General features: G+C 41.9%; 1 protein-coding gene across 4 annotated transcripts in view; it reads left to right on the top strand.

Moving 5' to 3' along the window:
* Nhsl1 (NHS like 1) overlaps positions 1-21,069 on the top strand; it is a 215,289-nt gene that overhangs the window by 80,674 nt on the left and 113,546 nt on the right. The window contains exon 1 of one of the 4 annotated variants that reach the window (XM_060380222.1): positions 628-1,933. The exons of 2 other annotated variants lie outside the window; for them this stretch is intronic. In XM_060380222.1, the coding sequence (XP_060236205.1) occupies positions 1,732-1,933 (202 nt within the window). In that variant the 5' untranslated portion in view covers positions 628-1,731. Of the gene's footprint in view, positions 1-627; positions 1,934-21,069 lie in introns of those variants that run through there. One more of the 4 variants, XM_021644504.2, reaches the window with a different exon arrangement.

Below are 21,069 nucleotides of genomic sequence, written 5' to 3'. Positions count from 1 at the left end.
ACCCTGTTAGCTTTTAAGTCCTCATCAATGCTAACTGGATTGTTTGTTACTTGCTCTTCAGTCCCAGTGTCGTCTTAAGTAGCATGAAAATGGACTGTCCTAGGGGCTCTGCTCTATGTCCTTTTCCGTGAACAACTTAGGCTTGCTGTGCTTGAACAGTCTTTTCTTACGGTCTCAGAGAGTTGGAATACACTTGGGACACAAGTTCCCTTTTAGAACTTTTTGTTTATTTTTCCAATTTCCTTGTATATCCCTGGCTCTCCTGGAACTCACTGTGATGACAGCCTGAAACTCAGAGATCCTCCTGCCTTTGCCTACTGTGTGCTGGGATGAAAGGCCTTTGCCACAGCCCAGCTGCTTTTAGAACTTTTAATCAGGTTATTTTCCAGCAAACTTGTCAGTGTTGATATGACTGTTGCCTCCCTCTGAGCTTCACTCTGGGGCAGAGGATGCTGCTGTTTAGGACCAAGGCATTACAATGACCCAGGGGAGGTGCTACACCCCAGTGAACTGCAAGGTAGGATTTCTAGGTGGTTTGCTTTAGCCGGTAGCTGATTGCTCAGAGAGGATTCTTTCTGATTGGGTGGCCGTTGAAAGGTGGCAGAGGTTTACCTCCTATGGCTAGGCTGAAGAGGGTGGTGCTTGGCTCCACCTTCTGCCTGCTGATAGCAGGAAGGGGAGGCAGGAACAGGTACAAACATGGCTGCATTTCACCTTTGCTGAAAGCAGGAAACGAAGTGAAACCGCTTACCTTATCCCTTCCAGTGGCCTTCTTTAACCCTCTAAGAACGCTGGACTAGACGCCACGTTAAAAGCGCTCCTGCCGATACGCTTTTACAGAAGTGGGTTCAATAATTGGTAATCAAATTCTTGTTGTAATCTGCAGATGTCTCCTTTCTGCACAGGCTTGCTTTTCCATTTCTTTGCAGTTCAGAAGTTTGAGCCACCACTGAAGTGTGGTTTGTGGAGGGGCGGGGCTCTCTGTCTCCAATGAGGAGCCTTCAGTGCCGGGCAAGCCTGTCATCTTCCGCAGGAGTGCTTACTCTGTAATCCAAGCTGTGGCGGCGCAGCCCGCTTTATTGTTTGTGGAATCCTGCGGAGTAGCGCTTCCCAGATGGGAAGGAGGGCAAGTGGGCGGTTTATGATTCTGCCCTGTGCCGGGACAACAGAGCCGAGCCTTTGATTTCTCCTGAGTAACCTGTGTGGGTGAACTTTAAACTGGGGGCCTGCTTGATTCTGGATCATTTTCCGAAGGGTGAGGAGTTAGTTCCTCCACCAGAAGCTTGGCTTTCTGCCTTCACAAGGAAAGATGCGCTGGAGAGGCATTGGATTACATTTAAGGATGCTAGCCATACAGCCAAGAGTCGGGGTACCTTGGCTTGTCTTCGCAAAGTCTTGGCAAGTGTGTCTGAAATGACTACACTGCTTCTTCTTTTAAAGCTTGTACTTTTATTTACCTTTTTTTTTTTTTTGCCTGTGGACCTCCCGCCAGAAATTGGTGCCGCAATGTGGCTAGAGTAAACCATTTTTTTAAAATGTATCTTTAATCCTTCATTTTCCTTTCCCTTTTAATCGGGCACGCAGAAACACAAAGCCTGCCCGAGTCTCAGCGTTGTCTGGGTAAGTGGAAAGGGGCAGGCTCCTTTCGAGGACCCGGGCCAATTCTACAAAGCCAGCTTTTTGTTTGTTGGGCTGCCCTTTTGTCTCTAGAGGATTTTGATGTGAAAGAAGATGAAAAAGGAAGGCTCCTCAGGTTCCTTCAGACTCAAGGCAAATCCAGGCTCCCTCTCACGTGCTGTGAGTTGGATAAATTTCTCCTCCCTGTCCAGGCAGACAAAGAGGCTGTTTCGCAGTGATGGAGAGCTGTCTGTCTGTGGGCAGCAGGTGGAAGCAGATGATGAGAACTGGATATACAGAACCCAGCCCAGAAAAGGTGACTTGAATTTTTTTTTTAAATTTAAACATCTTTTTAAAAGTTTGTTCTATAAAATTCTCTGTTCCTATCAATGATTTCTTGTCATGCCTCACCCCCACCCCATTAGGAGCTTGTTTTTGAGTTGGAAGTATCATTCATTTGTTTACATGTCTAAAATAAAAACTGCTCCTGAGACTGTAGCCTCCGAGAAGGTTAAACAGCTGATGTTTGCTGCAGGTGCTCTCCCTTTCCCAACCCATGCTCTCCTGTAATTTAAGTAAAGTCAATGAGAAGATAGCACCACAGACGGGATCTTGCAGTCTGGGGCAAATCACGAGCTCTTTTCTGTAACTGCTCTAGAAAGCTTGGGGGTTTGTGGAGGGTCTTTTTGCACCTTTTTCCTGAGAAGATGAATGGTTTCTGTGGATGCTTGAATTAGACAGGTGTTGAGTATGACACAGGGGGAAATGGATACACAAGAGGTTTACCTTGGCCAGAAAGAGTTTTGGATTTCTGTCAAGTTCCTCCTCAGTGTTGGTGTCTGTTCTCAGGATTAACATGTTAGATGCACACACACACACACACACACCCCTCAAAGGTAAGGAAAACTACAGTTCTGCTGGAGGACAGGGGTACATTGTGGTATTTTGTAACACTCCCTATTTACTATGTAGAATTTCTGATCTGTTAGTATGTCTGCTGCTTAGCTCTGAGACGGTCTCTGCATTGGATGTTGTCCAAAGTCCAACAGGGAAGCACTTCTGTGTTATTAAGGAGCCTGGTCCGGACAGTGCCAAGATTGTGTGTGACTTGTTTATTGTGTTCTCTCTCTGTCAAGAGAAACCTTGCTAGAGAGTCTCAGGGACCTCTCTTCCCTCTCCTTTGAGAATCCAAACTGCAGACATGTGAAAATGAACTAACCTGTGTGCTTCTGGGTACATGGTCACTCTTTACAAGGACAGTGGGTGTCAACCTGCTTGTGCTTGTCTGCTGAACTGTGGCAGAGGAAGAACTAGTTAATATTCTTTGAAGATGTTTCTTATGTCAGGGAGCTGGTCGTGAGTGGTCACCCGTACTGAGCTTTAAAACTTGGCTTGTGACTTCACACTGTATGTAATTGCCGGTGTTGGAACAGGCATTTGCTTTCTGGCTGGAGCTGTATAGTTTAAATCTGTGAACTACTTTTCTAAGTCAGGAATGAGCTGTGGTTTTGGCGAGTGACTGTGCTGTAGTGTTTGAACTAACATGTGTGCAGGGCGGACACCAGAGTGCGGTGGCTGCAAGAGGGCGCACTTTCGACTCTCTCAGCCTTTGCCGGAGTTGCCTCTCAGAGCTTACTTTGCTTCAGACCAACTGCTGCCAAGTTTCTGTTGAAGACTGTACACGTGTGAGCATGTGGCTTTCTTTAAGACTTCCGCTGTTCACGGTTCATGTAAATTAACACTAAAGGGATAGAGACCGAATTTGTATGCATTAGGTTTAGTTGGAAAGTGAAGCAAGTAGTGTATACTTGACTTTAGAAAATAAAGAAGTTGTTGTGAAGGCAGGGGCAAGTTCTGAAGGAAGGGAGGGCTTGTTTACTTGTAACACAAAACACAGTGCCTTTTATCCCTTCATGTAATAGGGTGCACTGTAGCCTCCTGTGTGTAAATGGGGGCCAGCTACAGCATGTACATTTATAGGTTCTTAGAAATAATTGTCCCAGAATAAATATCATAATTTTGACAGATGGGGTTAGGGAAAATCTGTAAAAATATGCCTGTATATTACAAATCACAGAATTATATTGTTTCCATGTTTAGCTTGCAAGAGAAGATTGGTTTCATCCTTGATGGTCTCAGGGAAAGGTTCTAACAGTTGGCCTTTATTTCTTATAATTCTCTCCTTTGGAAAAATGTAGAAGTGACATTTGTTTACACTAGTAGATCAAAAGAGGACCCATCTTTAAGGAAAATTATGCAAGGTTTTAGTTTTTGTTCTGATGGGCAACAAAGAAGCTGAAACCGAATTACCTGGATCACCTGCCACTGCCGTGGGTGACCATTAAGATAGGGTCACAAATAAAAAAGCACCTAAGGCTTACTGGTCTGATGGGAGCATGAGGTGGCTTTCAGGTCTAACTACCAGAACGTGAACAGTCTTTTGATTTCATGTATGTTTTTGAAAGATGGTTGTCCTTCTCCCCTCTCCCACTACCTTCAGCCCTGACAGATATAGGTGGTGCAGTGGTAACTTGGAAAGTCAGCTTTATTTGCACTCTGTGAGGTCTGGGGAGGCCTGCTCTGCAGCTACATCTGCATGTTCCCAGCTGCCTCAAGGCCAGATTGTCTGTTGTTCCTGCCCACTATCACTAGATAACAGCTTTTAGCACAGCCAGCCCACTGGATGCTCAGTGAATAATAAGTTCTGTAACACATCCATTCATTTTGCAAAGTAGCAGGTTCTATTACGTGAAGCTCTAGGTTGGTCAGTAACAGTCACATTTTATGTTTTTACATGGTTACTTTGGGGGTGGTCAGTAACAGTCACATTTTATGTTTTTACATGGTTACTTTGGGGGTGGTTATTTACTTATTTATTTCTTGAGACAGGGTCTCTCTATATAGCCCTGGTTGTCTTGGAACTCAAATAGACCAGGGTGGCCTCTGGTAGGATTAAGGACATGAGCCACTATGCTTGGCTTTACGTGGTTAGTTTTGAAGTATTTATCAGTGCAAGCATATAACTGTAGCCTTTGACTTTGTTACTTATGCCACAGAAACTAAGGTAAAACAATAGCTTAAGATTTCTTTTGAAGGTTCTTTTTGTAAGATTAGAAGTGACTAGTAGGCATCTTTCTACTACATGACTTTTCCCCATGTTTAAAAAGTTGCCTGAAGTGGGGCTGAAGAAAGGGCTTGGAGGTTAAGAACCCCTACCGCTCTTGCAGAGGACCTGAATTCCATTCCCATGACCTCGGTCAGGTGGCTCACAACTGCCTGCAACTGCAGCTCTAGGGGATCTGATGCAAGTCTCCACAACCTTAAGGCATTTGCACTCATGTGCCATATCTTTTCTTCCCTGTGTACACATAATTGAAAAAAGAGAAGCTACTAGAAGATTCATATAAACAGGTTCAAGGCAATCACCAGTAAGTATTTAGTCTTATTTTGTCACAATTTTAAAAGTCGTTCGTACTGACATTTGTGCTTGGGGAAGTAAGGGCGAGTGGTTAACACAGTGATCAGTTCTTTTGTTCTCACTGTGATATGACCCACTTCAGCACACTATGCTTCGTAATTAGAAAAGCCAGAAGGGAAAGCAAGAAAGTCAGTGAGTCAGGAGCAGTATCATTAGATGCCCGCACAGGAGAAAGTGAGATAGTAGCTGCACAGGGGACTTCGGTGTAGCTTTCTTTGCAGTGAGGTGAAGGCAGGCTCATGGGAACCTTGCTTGCTGAGTTCAGGGTGGGGGACATGAAGGTGCACAGGCCCTGCAGCCTTGGAGTTTATGCCTCTGTGGAAAAGCACAGGTGTCTGTAGGGCAGTTTAAAAAGCTAACTGGAAAAGTACAGTGATTGGCTTAGAGAAGGCCCACAAAAGGAATTTTGTCTAAAATATTTTCATGTTTTCTGCGGTCTTCTAGCTGTAAGCATGGAATTCACCAGTGTTTAATGAGTGGTTCTTCACCAGAACCACGTACAGTTCTCAAGGAAAACTAATGACCCGTATCCTCCCTATGCTTCTCCTTTCCTGCTCACTGAAATAAAATCAAAAGAGGTGAGGTAGCGATGGGGGTGTCCTCTCATTGCTCAGAGCATGTTTTGTTTCACCCCAGCTCTCCTTTCGCTGGTGGAGGCGTGATTGATGATTCTGGAATTGACAGGTCTACAAATAGAAGGTTAACTGACATGCACAGCCTTGTTTTAAGTAACATTTTTATTCTCATCATGTGGATTTTATCATCATCTGAACTTACTAACACTGCCAAATCTAACTTGCCTATATTTCAGTGCTTGTAATTTCAAACATGAGGCTAGAGATACAGCTTCCTGTAGACTATATTTGAGGAGTGAGGCTCTAGATCCAATCCCTGGCACCTGCTGTCTTACCCCCAAGAGGGCAGCCTCTGTAGGTATCAGGGATAATGAACAATTTATACCCTGGATGATCATTTTTTTGCTTGTGGGAGCTATATGTAATTTGTATGTAGGAGTTATGCATTATTTCATCCTAGTATCCCATGTCATAAGAGAGTTACAGAGAACAGGCCCACTATGACAACTGGATGATGATGATGATTTTGATGATTTTGGTTTTTTTGAGACAGGGTTTCTCTGTGTCTTCTTGGCTATTCTGGACTTGCTTTGTAGACCAGGCTTGCCTTAAACTCATAGAGATCCACCTGCCTCTGCCTCCCAAGTGCTAGGATTACAGGCGTGCGCCACTGCGCCCAGCTAGAATTGGATTATTAACAAGCAGATATTATGATAGGTAAAAATGGTTTGCCAAGATCCAGTGCAGCAAGTTCAAATGTCTACTTTCACATTAATACTGGGTCCTATTATTATTCATAGTAAAACACCTTTAAAATTATGAGACTCAAGAACAACACTGACATTAAGGAAGCCTAAAAGGCATTGGTAAATACTGTTAAGGGAACATTTGAAGTTTGTGGTTCAAACTAAACAAGATTTACTCTAAGGGTCACTGTATTTATCAGGAAAGTGGTTAAGTAGATTTTTATCTTAACAGAAGCACTAGACAAATGTTCTCAGGGCATGATGACTTGTTTTCTTTCTTAAATTCCTACTTAGGTTCACATTCTGTGAAAGAGACAGAAAGTGCTCTGTTCTGCTGAGACTGCCCTTTATTGACCTTGGATTATTTCTTTTTCCCTTGAGGTTGGCAGTCTTTGTTGACTTTGTACCTTGTTTTATTGCAAAAAATGACCTTTTTTTTTTAGAAATTAAATTTTGGATGTTTTATTGGAATGATATTTGATCTAACATCTTCCCTTTATTAACTCTAAAGAGTTTGTGGACTTGTTTGAGAATTAGACACTTCTTTAATGACTGGAAGCATCTTACTGTCAAAATAAGGGGCTTCCTGCCAGGGCTTCAGTTTGGAAGTAAGTCATTTTTGCGTTTTTCTGTTGTTGAAATGTCTTTTCTAAATGATAAAAGATTTTTGAAACAACAACTTCAATAACAACTAATACTACTTCTTTTTCCTTCTACTCCCCTTCTTCCCTCTTCTCCCCTTACTCCTCCTCCTACTTATTTATTCATCTTTTTTGAGACAGATTACCACCATGTAGCCCTGGGTGGGTAGGAATTTGCTCTGTAGACCAAACTGGCCTTGGCTTCATAGAGATTCACCTGCCTCCCAAGTGCTGGGATTAATGATATGCACTACCAAACCCAGCTTTTTTCTTTTCTTGTTTTTACAAGTAGTTGTAAAATAATTTTCAGCCTCCTATACATTTACAAGTATTCATTATTGTTTCTGTAATTTGAAGGGTTTTCTTAAATTATAATATTTTCTATCAAGTTAAAAGTTTGTTGTTGTTCTTCTTTTGTTTCCTTTTCATTTTTTGAAACAGGGTCTCACTATGTAGCTCTGAAACTCAGAGCTCAGTATGTAGACCAGATTCTCTTGGAGTACAAAGATCAGCCTGCTTTTGCCTCCTGAGTACCTTGATTTAAGGTAATAGTACACACCAGCATGCCTGGTGAGTTTGTTGTTGTTTTTAAATGACTGTATTTTCTACCAAACACTTCAGCTTACTGTAGTCATACTAGTTTTACCTCCTAAGGGTCTGCTGTGCTTGCAGTCACCTGCTCCTCCTTACATAGCTGCATCTTTAGCTCTTCTCTGAGCTTCTCTCCACACGCTCTCCATTCTCATTCCATTTTTTATTTCATCCTGGAGTGTACACTACTTCCATAGTTGCTGTTCTCTGTTCAGCCAGGGCCTGGATTTCTGCTGGGTTCCTGGAGCTCAGCTTCCAGATGGATACCAGGGGTTCCTTTTCTCTCAGGGGCATCTAGAGCACCGTAGGGTAAGGCCCGAGTGTGCTAAACTGGCGTGTGGAGAAGATTTTCTATAGAGTGTTCCAGTTTAGCTCTTCTAGTGCGAGGTCACTGGTAGCAATGGAAGCTCAGGTGTTCCAAAGCCTATGGTGATACCAAAGTGTTACAGCTCTTGGTTAAGCTACTGTGCTAAGCATGGCAGAGGTACAGTCCAAAGCCCATGCCTGGTCATCTTGCAGCCAAGACATAGGCCTGGTGAGGCCCAGGCCTGACAAGGCCAGAGGGCAGGCCTATTGAAACAAGGCCTGGCAGAAGATAATCTCAGATGGTCTTGAAGTGAGAAAGTGTGTACCTTTATTCGTGTGAAATCAAGGACAATATAAACCCTGGGCAGAGGGAGGGATTTCGAGGGTGAATGTGTTTGATTCGCTGGGGTCAGTGGGTCAGGGATACTTAATGGTCCTATCACAAGAAGGAAAATACTGTATTTAATTATCTTATGGCAGGTGTGGGGAGTGAGGGGTTAATCTCCAAGAACAATTGACAACACTACTAGACTAAGATCCTTAGCAGGGTAGGGCGTTTCCAGGAATTCCTGGATGCTTGCTAGAGCAGTTTCCTTATCAAGGAAGGGTCTGGCCTGTAAATCTGCCCTGAGGGCTATGTGAAGACCTGAGTTCACCCAGATCAGGAAGACCTTTAAAACCCCTCTGAGAAAAGGGAGTCTATCATCATGGACCGAGTGCAAATGATTGGCTGTCCACAGACAACCAGCTTCAACCTTATCCAGCAGAGCCCCACACAGTGTTTTTTTCTAAAATGCATAATTACTGAGGTTTGTCTTTGGGGCTCACCACTGTCTACAAAACAAAGGCCCCATTACTTCACATAGCACAGAGTTTATGCTCTCTGGCCTGTCTGCACCCCAACTCTTACATTGTAATGGGGGGTGGGTGGGTGGATGAACTTACAGCTCTTTCACAAATCTAGGTGTTGTATTGCATTCCTTCCTCTTCCTGTTCCCAGAATGCTGCAGGCCCCTCCTGTGCCTGTTGACTTCCTAAATAACCTTCCAAACTGGGTAGTTTGGTAGTTCCTAAACCCCTCGAGGCAAAGCTGATTACTTCCTTCTCTGTTATTTTTCTGCCTTCTTCATCCCCTGTAATTGCCTTTATCTTACAATGGTATATACTTACTTGCTTACTTTAGTCTGAGTCTTGAACTTGACTTGTCTTTTAGGATAGAAGCTTATCCCTCCTCCTGCCAAGGCTGGGTGCTTAGTAAAATACAGCTGAATGGGGGAACATAACTATTTAGACTCTTTGATGGTGCTGTTTTCACAGGCTGGGCACCACATGCTTGCTCATGAATCTGGTTAAAGAAACAGCAGGTGAGATGTAGGTCTTAGCCTAGTGTCTGAACTCAGAGTGTAGCAGAAGACAAGATTTACTTTGTGGGAACATTAATGTTGGTGGCCGCCTGCTATTTGTTCTCAGGCTGTGCGTTCACTGAGCACAGTGTAGGAACATTTGATTATTTTGACGGATGCGTAAAGTTGAGATACCGTATGAGAGGAGTAATGGCCGCCTGGTACGGAGAGGGTGGCTGATGTGTTATGATGGTCTTCTCTTAACCATTTTCCCTTGCTTTCCCTAGTGTGAAGGCCAGGCCAATTCCAACGCAGCTTCACTTAGTCAGTAAATATTATGTAGGTATCATAAGTGGTCAATAAAAGTAACAATTGACTTGATTGATAATCAGGAAACAGACAGATCATTAGAATGGAACTGGCCAGGAAACTTCTCTGTAACAAGAAAGGGACCCACATATAATTTTTCAGACAGAAAAGTGGCATCAGTGATACTTTGGACATTTGGGGGTCATGGACTCAGTAATTTTCAGTGGGTTGTACTTTCTCTCTCTCCTAGATTTGCAGCTCTTTGAAGTCTCATTTGTGTCTTACCCTGTGTCATATACTTTGTAAGTCAATGCACAGGTGTTGTGGGAACATGAGTCAGTAGACCATGGCCCCATGGCAGGCTAAATGGAACAAAGCATGAAGGATTAGAATGGAACTATCCATAGGGACTGTAGTTATGAGAAGATACACATACTGGTCGAAATTATTATATAGTCACACAAAGAAAGCAGGCATGGAGCTACAGATTTCCCAGCTTGGCTGTCTTTATTAGGGGACCTTATGGGATTATAGTGACATGTCCCTGGGCTAATGACAATTGAGTTTTTAAAAACACTGTTAAATTTGTTTTAGCTGTATGAAAGGCAGATGGTTGTTACCTTAGATTTTGGCTCTCATTAAAGGTGGAATTTGTGGTGATCATTGCCTTAAAGTGTGATTCGAAAATGTTTTAATCAACTCTCATACTACATATATATATGCATACACACACACACACACACACACACACACACACACACACACACACACACACACACTGCATGTGCCTGGTGTGAGGCTGTAGGAACCTGTTACTGGTTATGGTGATGTCTCTGATCAAACACTCCACACCACACTTCTCTCTGCTATCATGTTCAGCATTGTCAGCACAGTCCTGGTCATTTCATGGCTATTTGATGACTGACTTGTTATGATGGATAATAAACCAACTATTATTTGGATCTTGCTAAAACCCATTGCTCTTGCTGCATTATAACACTTTGAATGACTGATAGGTGGTAAGTGTTCATCCAGGTAAGCAGCGAGATCCAGTTGAAGGCTTCTTCCCAGAAGGAGTTTAATTTGGTTTTCCAGTTGGCACTTCTTATGACAGCCCCACCACTGACCAGAATAATTCCTTAAATTCCTGCAAACATCTCCCATCTTCCATGACGGCACATAGGCGGGACTTGTGTTTTAAATGCTTTTGTTGCTTATTAGATATAGTATAGATATAGCCTTTTGAGAATGCCACACTCAGAAGCAAGCTTATCCCAGGTCCAGTATAAGAATGGCTTAAATTGGGAGGGTACCTGGTACATCTCTTGGACTTTTCCTATACTGGACACTCAGTAGGGTGGGACTTAACCTTGCTATTTTACTGTATTCTTAGTTTTGAAAAAGACCACACTGAGAGCCATAATGAGTGACAGATAATGGGGCAAGAATAAAGTAAAAGAAATAGGATATAAGAGAGCAGAGGTCATGAGTCCACTTCTGTGTTGTCTCCACTTTGCTGATTTTTTTTCTCCTGTAAAGGAATGTCCATCTTTGATGACTAGGTCAGATTTCTGAATATGCTTCCAGGATGACTAGTTGTGTGTTTTAAGACACAACTTGATATTTCTCAATGTGGTTGAAAAGAATGTGCAGCAAGGATAATAGTTCATCTGGTCATTGGTTAAAGAATTCTGGTTCTACAAGGAAGCCAGCAGGTGTAGTTCCATGTCTGTTTGTCCTTCCTTATGGATAGCTTAAAGTAACAACCACAAGCAGCTGAGATTTCAGTGAACTGTATTATTTGATTTTTGTCCAGTATCTCACCTCTGTCCCTTGAGGTTCGATGTCATTTTGTAACCAGAAACACTTCAGCTCCGGCAGAAACTGGGTTTCCAGTGCTCCTGGGGTACATTTTGAGATAAGCTGGAATTCTTCCTGAACACAGGTGAGTATTGGGTTAGTCTTGATTAGTTGGGGATTCTTTTACAAAGCATACAGGTATAGTTGGCAAGTTTTATCTTCATGGCAGGTTGTGGCTGGCGCTTGCTTGGGTTGCCGTGATCACCTTGTCTGATGGTTTCTTATGTACATAATTTTCCCCCCAGCAAAAGAAAGTACAGAGAGCGCTCTGATTTCCTGGAGAAAGATTTGGTTTCTACTTTACAGACATGTTACTGCTTAATCAACACACTCCATTCCTAGTACAAAACGATGGTGGAAATGATTTTTTTTTTTTTTATCTTTATTAGGTTCCTTAGTGTGCTTGTCTGAATGTTGCCTTATCTGAGAATTCTGTGTCTGGCTTAGAAGTGGATTTTGAGATGGTGTGTCTGTTTTGTGTACTACTTTCATTGTGAGGCTGGAGTGAAGAGGTGTCTCGCCCTGTATAGTCCTTAGGTTATATACCACTGTCTGAGACATGTTGTTTATTAAGTTACTGTATCCAGGGAGTGTTTACGCCATTTACTTCAGAAAACTTCATGTCAGAGATAATAAGTTTAGCCTGTGTCTAGGGTACTAAATGTTCTCCGTGTTTCCTAGTTCACATGTGGTTGACCTGAGTGCATACACAAAGGTTTTGTGGAACCAATTGTCTACCCTGCATGTCTACATGCGCTATCCCCAGTTTTCACTTATTCTCCCTTATTAAGACTAAAATGCTATCACTGACCTAGTTAGTTGTGACCTTGTTAGATCAAAACCTTGGGTCTGGAAAATGATACTTTCAGCTGCGTCACTTCTTTCAGCAATGTCTGCTGTGTGGACCTGATAGTTCCCTCCTGATAAGTAGAAGCAACAAGGTTTCAGGCAGCTTGTTGTCACAGAAAAGTCTGAAGACCTCAGGTACCCTGATATTCATCATGGATTAGGGCTGCACCTCAGAAAAACAACTTGTGACAGTGAATACGGAAACATTTCCCTGCTTCTGAAATTCCTCTTCTGTGTTTTCCTCTACTCCCTCAGGGCCAAGGGAGTGTGGAAGAAGTAGCTCTTCAAAAATGGCAGCAGGGCTGAGCAATTTCCAGTGTGAGCCTCGTTGCCTGCCTCGACATTATATGACACTGTGACATCATATGACACTGAAGTGCCACTAATCATTCTGGCTGATTCCTTGCACCTGCTGGACTTCCCTAGGGGAAGTCTGTGAATAGTAATGTCTGGCCAGTGTCTGCTTTATTCATTATGCTTATTGTCCATCTCCCAGAAGGGGAAAATTAGTAGAGAATTTTATTCACTTGGATTTACTTGTGTGTGTATGTGTGGTACTTGTGTTCATGTGTGCATATGTGTGTGCATGCAGAAGCCAGGGGCCAGTGTTGAGTTTCTTCCTCTGTTGCTCTCCACCTTGCTTTTTGAGACAGGGACCCTACCAAATCTGGATCTCATCAATTAAGACAGAATGGCTGGCCATTGAGCCCCAGAGATTCCCTGCACCCTGCTCCATTCAGAGCTGCCATGTCCAGCTTTTTACATGTGTGCTGGGGATAAAACACAGGTCACCATGCCTGTATGATAGGCACTTTATTCACTGAGCTGTCTTCCTAGCACTTAAATTTACCTGTGAATTGTTAGACTCTAGCTCATCTGTAGAGAAAACCCTTTTTTAACTACAAGAGAAGCAGCATTTTCTTAGTAACAAGTACTGTAGTAAGCTGGCAGTTGGTCAGAGATAATCCATTGTGGACACTGTGCTAGCCTACATCAGAGGGAAAGTGCTTTTTATTTTATTTTTTAGTTGGGATTTCTGTGAGCATTATTTTAAATCAGGAATAAAGGAAATTTACCTGTAGAAAGCTAAAATGATTTGAAATGTTATGTTCTTAACATTGTTCTGTATTGTACTGTGTCTAGAGCCTGTTTGCAGATCAGAGTTTACACAGTACCCACAGAATCCTGGAATAATTTTACTGTGATGACAGTTCTGTAAGATGGGCATTACTCCCTTCTGTGGTGAGAAGGCAGGTCCCGGACAATTAAATGACTGGTTTTTAGTCAGCAGGAGAGAAATGGTATAGAGGGTATTTGAAGCCACTTTTTGTGGTTTAATTCTCCCTTCTTCCTATGGCACTGCAACAATTCTGCACAGTACAGGGGTGCAATTTTTTTTTTTTTGGACTCTTTGGTGTGTCTGTCAGTAGCGATCATCAGTAGTCATCTGGCATAGTCCTGACGGGCACCAGAGTTTGAGAACATCTTTATTTTGGCAGGAAATAAATCTCCATTGTTATGTCCTTTAGTATACTGACTACTTTGCACTTCTATTCCACTGTTAGGCTGTTTTCAGTTTTGTATTTGGGCCACTATGCTGTGTGCGTTAGTGTTTCTAATTTGTGATCTTGTGGGGATGATCTGGGCAGTCCGTTTTGTCCCAACTGTATTGATCTAGAGACTAATAAGTTCCTACACCACACCCTGAGTTTCCTAGTCAGAAGCCAATGTTATTCTGACCTCTTGATCTCATTTTCAGGTGAGTTTTCTAGAAAAGTGATCCCCTCTTAAGCAAGTGTTCCTGTATTACACAGTTGTCTTTTACATACTCATCTGCTGCTGGCTTGTCCTTGCCAGGACTTTTGAATTAATACATGTTTGCATGACTGTACAATCCTATTACTTTATGTGGTTCTTTTTTGTAAAGGTTGAAGTTTAAATATGTAGGTAATCCCTCTGTGTTAGATTGGATCACCCTGCACAGCATAATTTACTTAGTAAGAAAGTTTAACTTCTTAAGCTTTGGCCTCACCATTAACCACGTTCCCTAACAACACTGAGTTTTCCTTCTCTCTTCTCCAGCTGGTATTGAGTCAAGTATATTCATTTATTTGCAATTTCTTCCCCCCAGATTTCCTTCCCCTTCTTTCTCCCTTCACTCCTTTCCTTTGCTTTTGAGGCCAGGACTCAGTATGTAGTCAATGGTATATTATTTAAACTGTGATCATCCTACTTCCACTTCTCAAGTGCTGGGATTTTAAAATGTGGAGAAATGGTGAAGAAAGATAACATTCTGTTATTGACAGCCACATAGCCAATGAATGTTTTTTTTTTTTAATTTTTTTTTATCAGTTACATTTTATTAACTCTGTATCCCAGCCGTGTTCCGATCCCTCATTCCCTCCCAGTCCCTCCCTCCTTCCCTCATCTCCACCGTGCCCCTTTCCAAGTCCACTGATAGGGGGGACCTCCTCCCCATTCATCTGATCCTGTTTTATCAGGTATCTTCAGGACTGGCTGCAAAGCCCTCCTCTGTGGCCTGACAGGACTGCTCCTCCCTTCGGGGGTGGGGAGACCAAAGAGCCAGTCATTGAGTTCCTGTTAGCCAATGAATGTTTTTGATTCCTAACTTCAAATAACAGTTGACCCTTGTTAATAAAAAATGGGAATTATAGGTAAGAAAGTTGATTTTCGTTATTTTTTCTTTTGTGAACTGCTACTAATCCCAATATGCAAAACTCACATGAGCTTTTGATAATCTCTTGAAATGATATAAGCCCAATCTTGGATCCATTGTAGCTGTTCAGTAAGTAGTTCAATATGTACATATGAGACTTACCAAAAAATGTTTAAATACAAGATAAGTTTGTACTTTTGTTTATTATAGGAAAGATTCAAATGTTTATGCAGTTTAAATTCATGGACAACAGAACCTAAAATTTTTGTGACAGAAGAATTTGAGGCTCTGAGGAAAAAAAGTGTTTGTTTTTTTTGTTTTGTTTTGTTTTTTGTTTTTGTTTTTAATACTGGAGAATTCGTCCAGGAGGCTCACTCCTGATAGCAAAGTCTCTCATTCCCAACATATTTACTCTCTTGGTTATGTTAGAATTCTTGGTTATGTTAGAATTCTTAAAGAGAATGCCCTGTGGTTTTGCAGACTTCTCTTCCCTGTCTCTCCTTGCTGCAGCCATGGTCAACCCCTCTGTGTTCTTCGACATCTCCGTCAATGTCTAGCCCTTAAGTCATGTCTCCTTTGAGCTGTTTGCAGACAAATTTCCAAAACAGCAGAGAACTTTTGTATTCTGAGCACAGGAGAGAAAGGATTTGGTTATAAGGGATCCTACCTTCCCAGAATTATTCCAGGATTCATGTGTCAGGGTGGTGACTTCACACACCGTAATGGCCCATCTGTGGAGAGAAATTGAGAATGAGAATTTCATCTTGAAGCATACAGGTCCTGGCATCTTGCCCATGGCAAATGCTGTACCAAACACAAATGGTTCCCTTTTTGTTGTTGTTGTTATTGCTTGTTTTTTGAGACAAGCTTTCTCTGTGTAGCCTTGGCTGTCCTGGACTGGCTTTGCAGTCCAGGCTGGCCTCGAACTCATAGAGATCTGCCTGCCTCTGCCTCCCCTCTGGGATTACCGATGTGCACCAACATGCCTGGCTTGTTTCAGTTGTTTTTTGTTTTTGTTTTTGTTTTTGTTTTTTCCATCTGCACGGCCCAGACTGAGTAGTTGGATGGCAAGCATGTGGTTTTCGGAAGGTGAAAGAAGGCATGAGCATTGTGAAAGCCACGAAGCATTTGGGTCCAGGACTAATAGGACCAGCAAGAAGATCACCATTTTCGACTGTGGACAACTCTAATTCTTTTGGCTTGTGGGCATCTTACCCATCACACCATTTCTTCTGTAGCTCAAGAGGGCACCCCCACCCCATCTGCTTGCAGTACCCTGTAATATCTGCTCTCACTGAAGTTCTTTGGGTTCTATATTTTCCTCTTTCCTCTCCAAGTCTAGCTGGATTGCAAAGTTAAGTTTATGATTACGAATAAAAAGTACATAAGAAATAAAAAAGGGAATGGCATGTTTAAAGTCTCTTTTCCCATGAAATGAAAATTCAAAGAATTCTGTTTTCTAATTAGAGAAACCAACTTAAGTAATTTGTGAAGTTATTGTAGCAATAATCATATATTTCCTTTTCTCTGCTCCATTTGAGTGCTTTAGTAGATATTTGTGTATAAAAAACTAAATTGCTCATATCAGAGTCCAGAAGGCTGAGGGACTTAGACTCTTAAAGCCCTCTGTGGTATTCCTTGTCTGACAGAAGTATTAAGGAGCAGACAGGTGAGTCAGATGGAAGACCTGTGACTAGCTGGGGGTTCTGCCCTTACATTCTTTCTTCCCTTTTAAATGGTGTTGAGAGTGTGTTCTCTTCTATTAGTTCTTTAGTTTTAATGTTCCTGACTGCTGTGGAGGTCAAATGATAGATTCCTCTGCTGACCTCCCAGGGCAGGCTTTGGAAGTTTGAGTTTACTCTGTGTCACCAGAAGGTTTTCTAAGCAGATGTGCCAGGGACAAGCAACTTAGCATTGCAAAGGCAGAGGGGGAGAAGCCTTAGCCTTGAAAGCAGCCTCTCAGTGTCAAATTGATTTCACTCAAAGACAAAATGCATTCTTTCTGTTGCAAAAAAAGAAGAGGGTAGGGAGAGAAAATCCATTCACTCCAAGCTGCAGCCTTTCTTTTGTTTAAACTGAAGTCCCGGGCGACAGTTAAGTGACTTCAGTAGAGCTGTCAGAGTCACACCTGGCTCCAAAGAAGCAAACACATTTTTCAACTTCCAACATGGCATTGGCATTCTGTGTTTGATGGATACCTTTTTCCCTCTTGACTGGGTGTAGATTTATTATAGTTAATAGTGAAATTAGTAGATACACAGAATAAAAATAGAGCACAAGAAAATCTCAGCCTTTTACCCATAACAGAATTGTAAGTCACTTGGGTTGGAATTTAACTGTATTGAAGTTAAGCCAGAGAGAGAGGAAACAGCAGAGATGAAAAATGAAAAGGCTGGCCATGTCCCGCCTGATCAGAGGACGGTTGTGTTGTGGGATGTTCTATGTTTTGCAGACCTGGGGACTCTGTGGCCATCATCGGCTGCGGCATGTACTCCACCCCTGAAATTGCCCTACCAATTTGAGGAATCGTTTTTGTGCCTATTTTTAAACTCCTAAGGACAGAGAAAAGACTCAAGGAGGCCAACTGTGGTAGTTTCCTCAAACCATTATTGTTACCAAATCCTCTGGGGCCTGAAATAACTTTACCATTTGAAACTGCCTAACCCCTTAGGAGACTTGGAAGCTGGAAGGGAAATGATTAGTTTCTTCCTCTAAGTGTTGTCACTGGTTAAACTGGATTAAAAGTTGGTAAATGTGGGGACTTCAGAAATAGGGCTACCCTTTAATAGAAATTCTATAGGTTTTTTTGTTTGTTGCTTGTTTTTGAGGGTGGGTCTCCCTTTCCACAGTATTCTTGCCTCTGTCTCCTGACTGTTGGGATTACAGCAGTGAGCTACCAAGTCCAGCTGGAATTCTGCAGTTCTGTATAGAGCTTTTAGTTTTCCAAATACATAATTGGTTTGTGTTTCTTAAAAAAAAAAAAAAAAAGATTGTTAATTTCTAAGTCTTAAGAAACTCAAGTATTAGAACATTATGCTTAGTTCTCTAGACAAAAGTCATCAGGACTCTGGACATTTAATTTAGTTTATTATACCCTGCTAACCAATATCTTAGTATTTATTTTTAAATCTTTCTGCTTGATTGTAAGAAGTGATAACTGGATACTCTCTGGTTTTGAACCTTTTTTTCTAATACATACATTGTGGCCGAATGTGGAGCTCTCATGGTTGGCTGCTACATGAACTTGAGTAATACTGACTTAGGTTGGTTTCTAAGAACAATTTAGGTTGGTCATTTCTCTGGTGGAAGAGTAGGCTCTGTTTCAGCCATTGGAAATTTAGCGTTAGCTTCTTAGATTAAGGTCCTTAGAGAAGACGTGATGCATATGATCTCAGTAGTTTAACTTTTGGGCTTCATTTTTCTGAGGGTGGGGTAGAAACTGTGATTGATGTATGTACTTTGGAAGCCAGTCTCCCAAGGATTGAATTGATGAAATACAGAACTTGAGAGTATAGGATGCTGTGTGTGCTCTCTCTGTGTGTGACCCTTCACAATATGATCAGAGTATCATAGACATAGCGACAAGGGCAGAGCTTTGAGAGAGAGAAAAGTACACTCCAGCAGTTTTATTTTCCTCCCCTGTTACATATTTTCCTGTAACTTTCCTAAGAAGTGGATTTGAGGTCATTATGAGTGACATCTTTTGTTATCCTCCCTTCAGATGGACACACCAGCCTTAATATTCTTACAATACGTACTCCCAGAAAAATTCTTTTCTTCCTTTCCCACTTTTGTCAGCCTTCAAATATTTAATCAATGCAGAAAACTGCTTTCCAAACATGCTGTGGTGAGAGAGAACCTATATCTGTGTTTGCAAATGAGGCCAAAGAATTAATGGTTTCTAAGAATTCTATCATTAAATCAAATTATTAACAATCATCAACTGTGTCCTCAAGAGGGTATTTTTATTTGAGAGTATATTTATTTTTCAAACAAATTTAGGGGTAATGGTGTGACAGTGTGGCTCATGTGTAGTAGTGTCATGTTGATTAGTTCTTTCTGGAGAGGGAGCTGGTAAAATAAAAGCTTTAGTGAAGAGATAAAACAGAGTGGGGGTGGGGCTGCTTTCCAGACAAAGCAAGTGACAGACTCATTGAAAATAGCCAGGGTAGGAGACTGTGTGGACCATCGTGCAAGCCACTTAAGGATAGATGTGTCCAAAAGACTTTGCAGAATGAATTGAGTCTAATCCTAGAGGAACTTGTAGTGCTACATGAGGAATATGTGATAGGTCCTTTGTGTGTGTATGAATGTATATGTGTGACTGTGGTGTATCTATCTATCTATCTATCTATCTATCTATCTATCTATCTATCTATCTATATGTATGCATGTTATATAACTGGATAAATAATTTTCTCCCCAAGGGATAAATTGAATAAATAAATAAATGAATAAATAAACCTTTTAGAAAGATGTAGTAGGGATAAAAGTAATTGAAATCATATTTATTAAGAAATGAAAGCAAAATGACTAGACAGATACCAAGGCGTGTCTAGCTTGAATCAAAATAGCCAAAGGCACTCATCTAGGTTTTGTCTTTAAGAAAGAATTTATTTTGTGGCACGATTACAGAAGTTATCAGCGGGTTCCAGGGTTTTTTGGCTTGTGGCCAGGCAGAACTGTAGCAGAAGGGCGTCAAAGGAAAGGTGCTCACCTCATGGCAGCCAGGAGTGTGGTACAGGGAGGCGTGGCACAGCGGGAGGATGTGCGTTTCATACTTCTCCAGTGACTTGTTTCCTCCAACTAGTCCTCCCTCCCCAGAGTGCATTCAGCTATGAGCTCATCACTGGCTCTATCCTTTGATGAACTAGTGTTCTCATGATCTAATCGCCGTTCAGTAGATCCACCAGCTGGGAAACGGGCATTTAACACACTAGCCTTTTGCTGGGGGTTACTGTATCCAAGCCATAACAAATCCTGTCCCTGGCCTTATGCCCATTTCTTAATGCAAAATGCAGTTTACTAAACTGTAAGTCCTGCCAAACTCTCAACACTCCCAACATTATTCAAAAGTTGAATCCTAAAATCCCTTCTGAGAGTCAGGCAATGAACTTGTGTTTTGTTCGTTTGTTTTAGTTGCATGCGTTGCACATACAGTGTCCTAGACCAGGCATTCCCATTTCAAGCTCAGCGAATGGGGCATAGAACTAAGCAAGCGCAAAACCCATCAGGGTTAATGTTAGGTCCTACGGCTCCAGGCCTGGAAGCCAGGCCTGGTGGGAGTTACCGCGTCCTTGCTGCCTGCAGCCCACACGACTTCCTTCCTGGACCATGTCTGCCTATGTCCTCTTTACCTTCCCAGAGTCTCTCTTGCAGCTCTGCCTTCACTCTCACAGCTTTTACAAGGTGAAGCAATGTTTTTTTAAAGGTCTTTCCTGACTAGTCTTGAGCCTGCACTGGGTGGGCCTTTGCTGAATCCCAGGGTTCCTCAGGCATCTTTCCTGTCCTGACCATGGCAGAACACTTGGCTTCCTTTTATAAGCGTAGGGCTCTTCAGCACCAGTGCCCTCCTGATCTGCCACTTTAACATGCTCCTTTGCTGGCGCAATTCCAAACATTGCAAATCTTTCTGTTTTTTGTTCATATTTTCACTGTAATTTTGGCTAAAAGTAGCCAGCAGTACTCATGCCACAGCTTGAATGTTGTCCTGCCTTGGGATTTCCTCCATCAGATTAAGTAGTCCATCAATTTAAATTTAGCCTGATGTTAATATAAATATTTCAACATACAGGAAAAAAAAATGGCTGACTTCTTTGTCAGAATGTGACATGCATGGCTTTTAGTGCAATTCCCAGTGGAGTTCTTATTCCCATATAAGAATATGGTGATGCTTGTATTTTTATGTGGGCATTCTAGGTATTCTCCATCTTCAAATTTTTCCAAATTGCTTCCACAGAGCAGTTCTAAAGGCCTGAACTCCACAGTCAGGTATATTGTCATAATAAAGACCCTGCAAGTTGGTATTAATTTTCTGCATTAATTTTTTTCTTTTTTTAATCACTATAATGTACATT

Source organism: Meriones unguiculatus, chromosome 3 (genome assembly GCF_030254825.1).
Source record: "Meriones unguiculatus strain TT.TT164.6M chromosome 3, Bangor_MerUng_6.1, whole genome shotgun sequence".
NCBI classification, from domain to species: domain Eukaryota; kingdom Metazoa; phylum Chordata; class Mammalia; order Rodentia; family Muridae; genus Meriones; species Meriones unguiculatus.
Note: the sequence above shows the minus strand (reverse complement) of the source record. Positions and strands in the feature narration are given on the sequence as shown.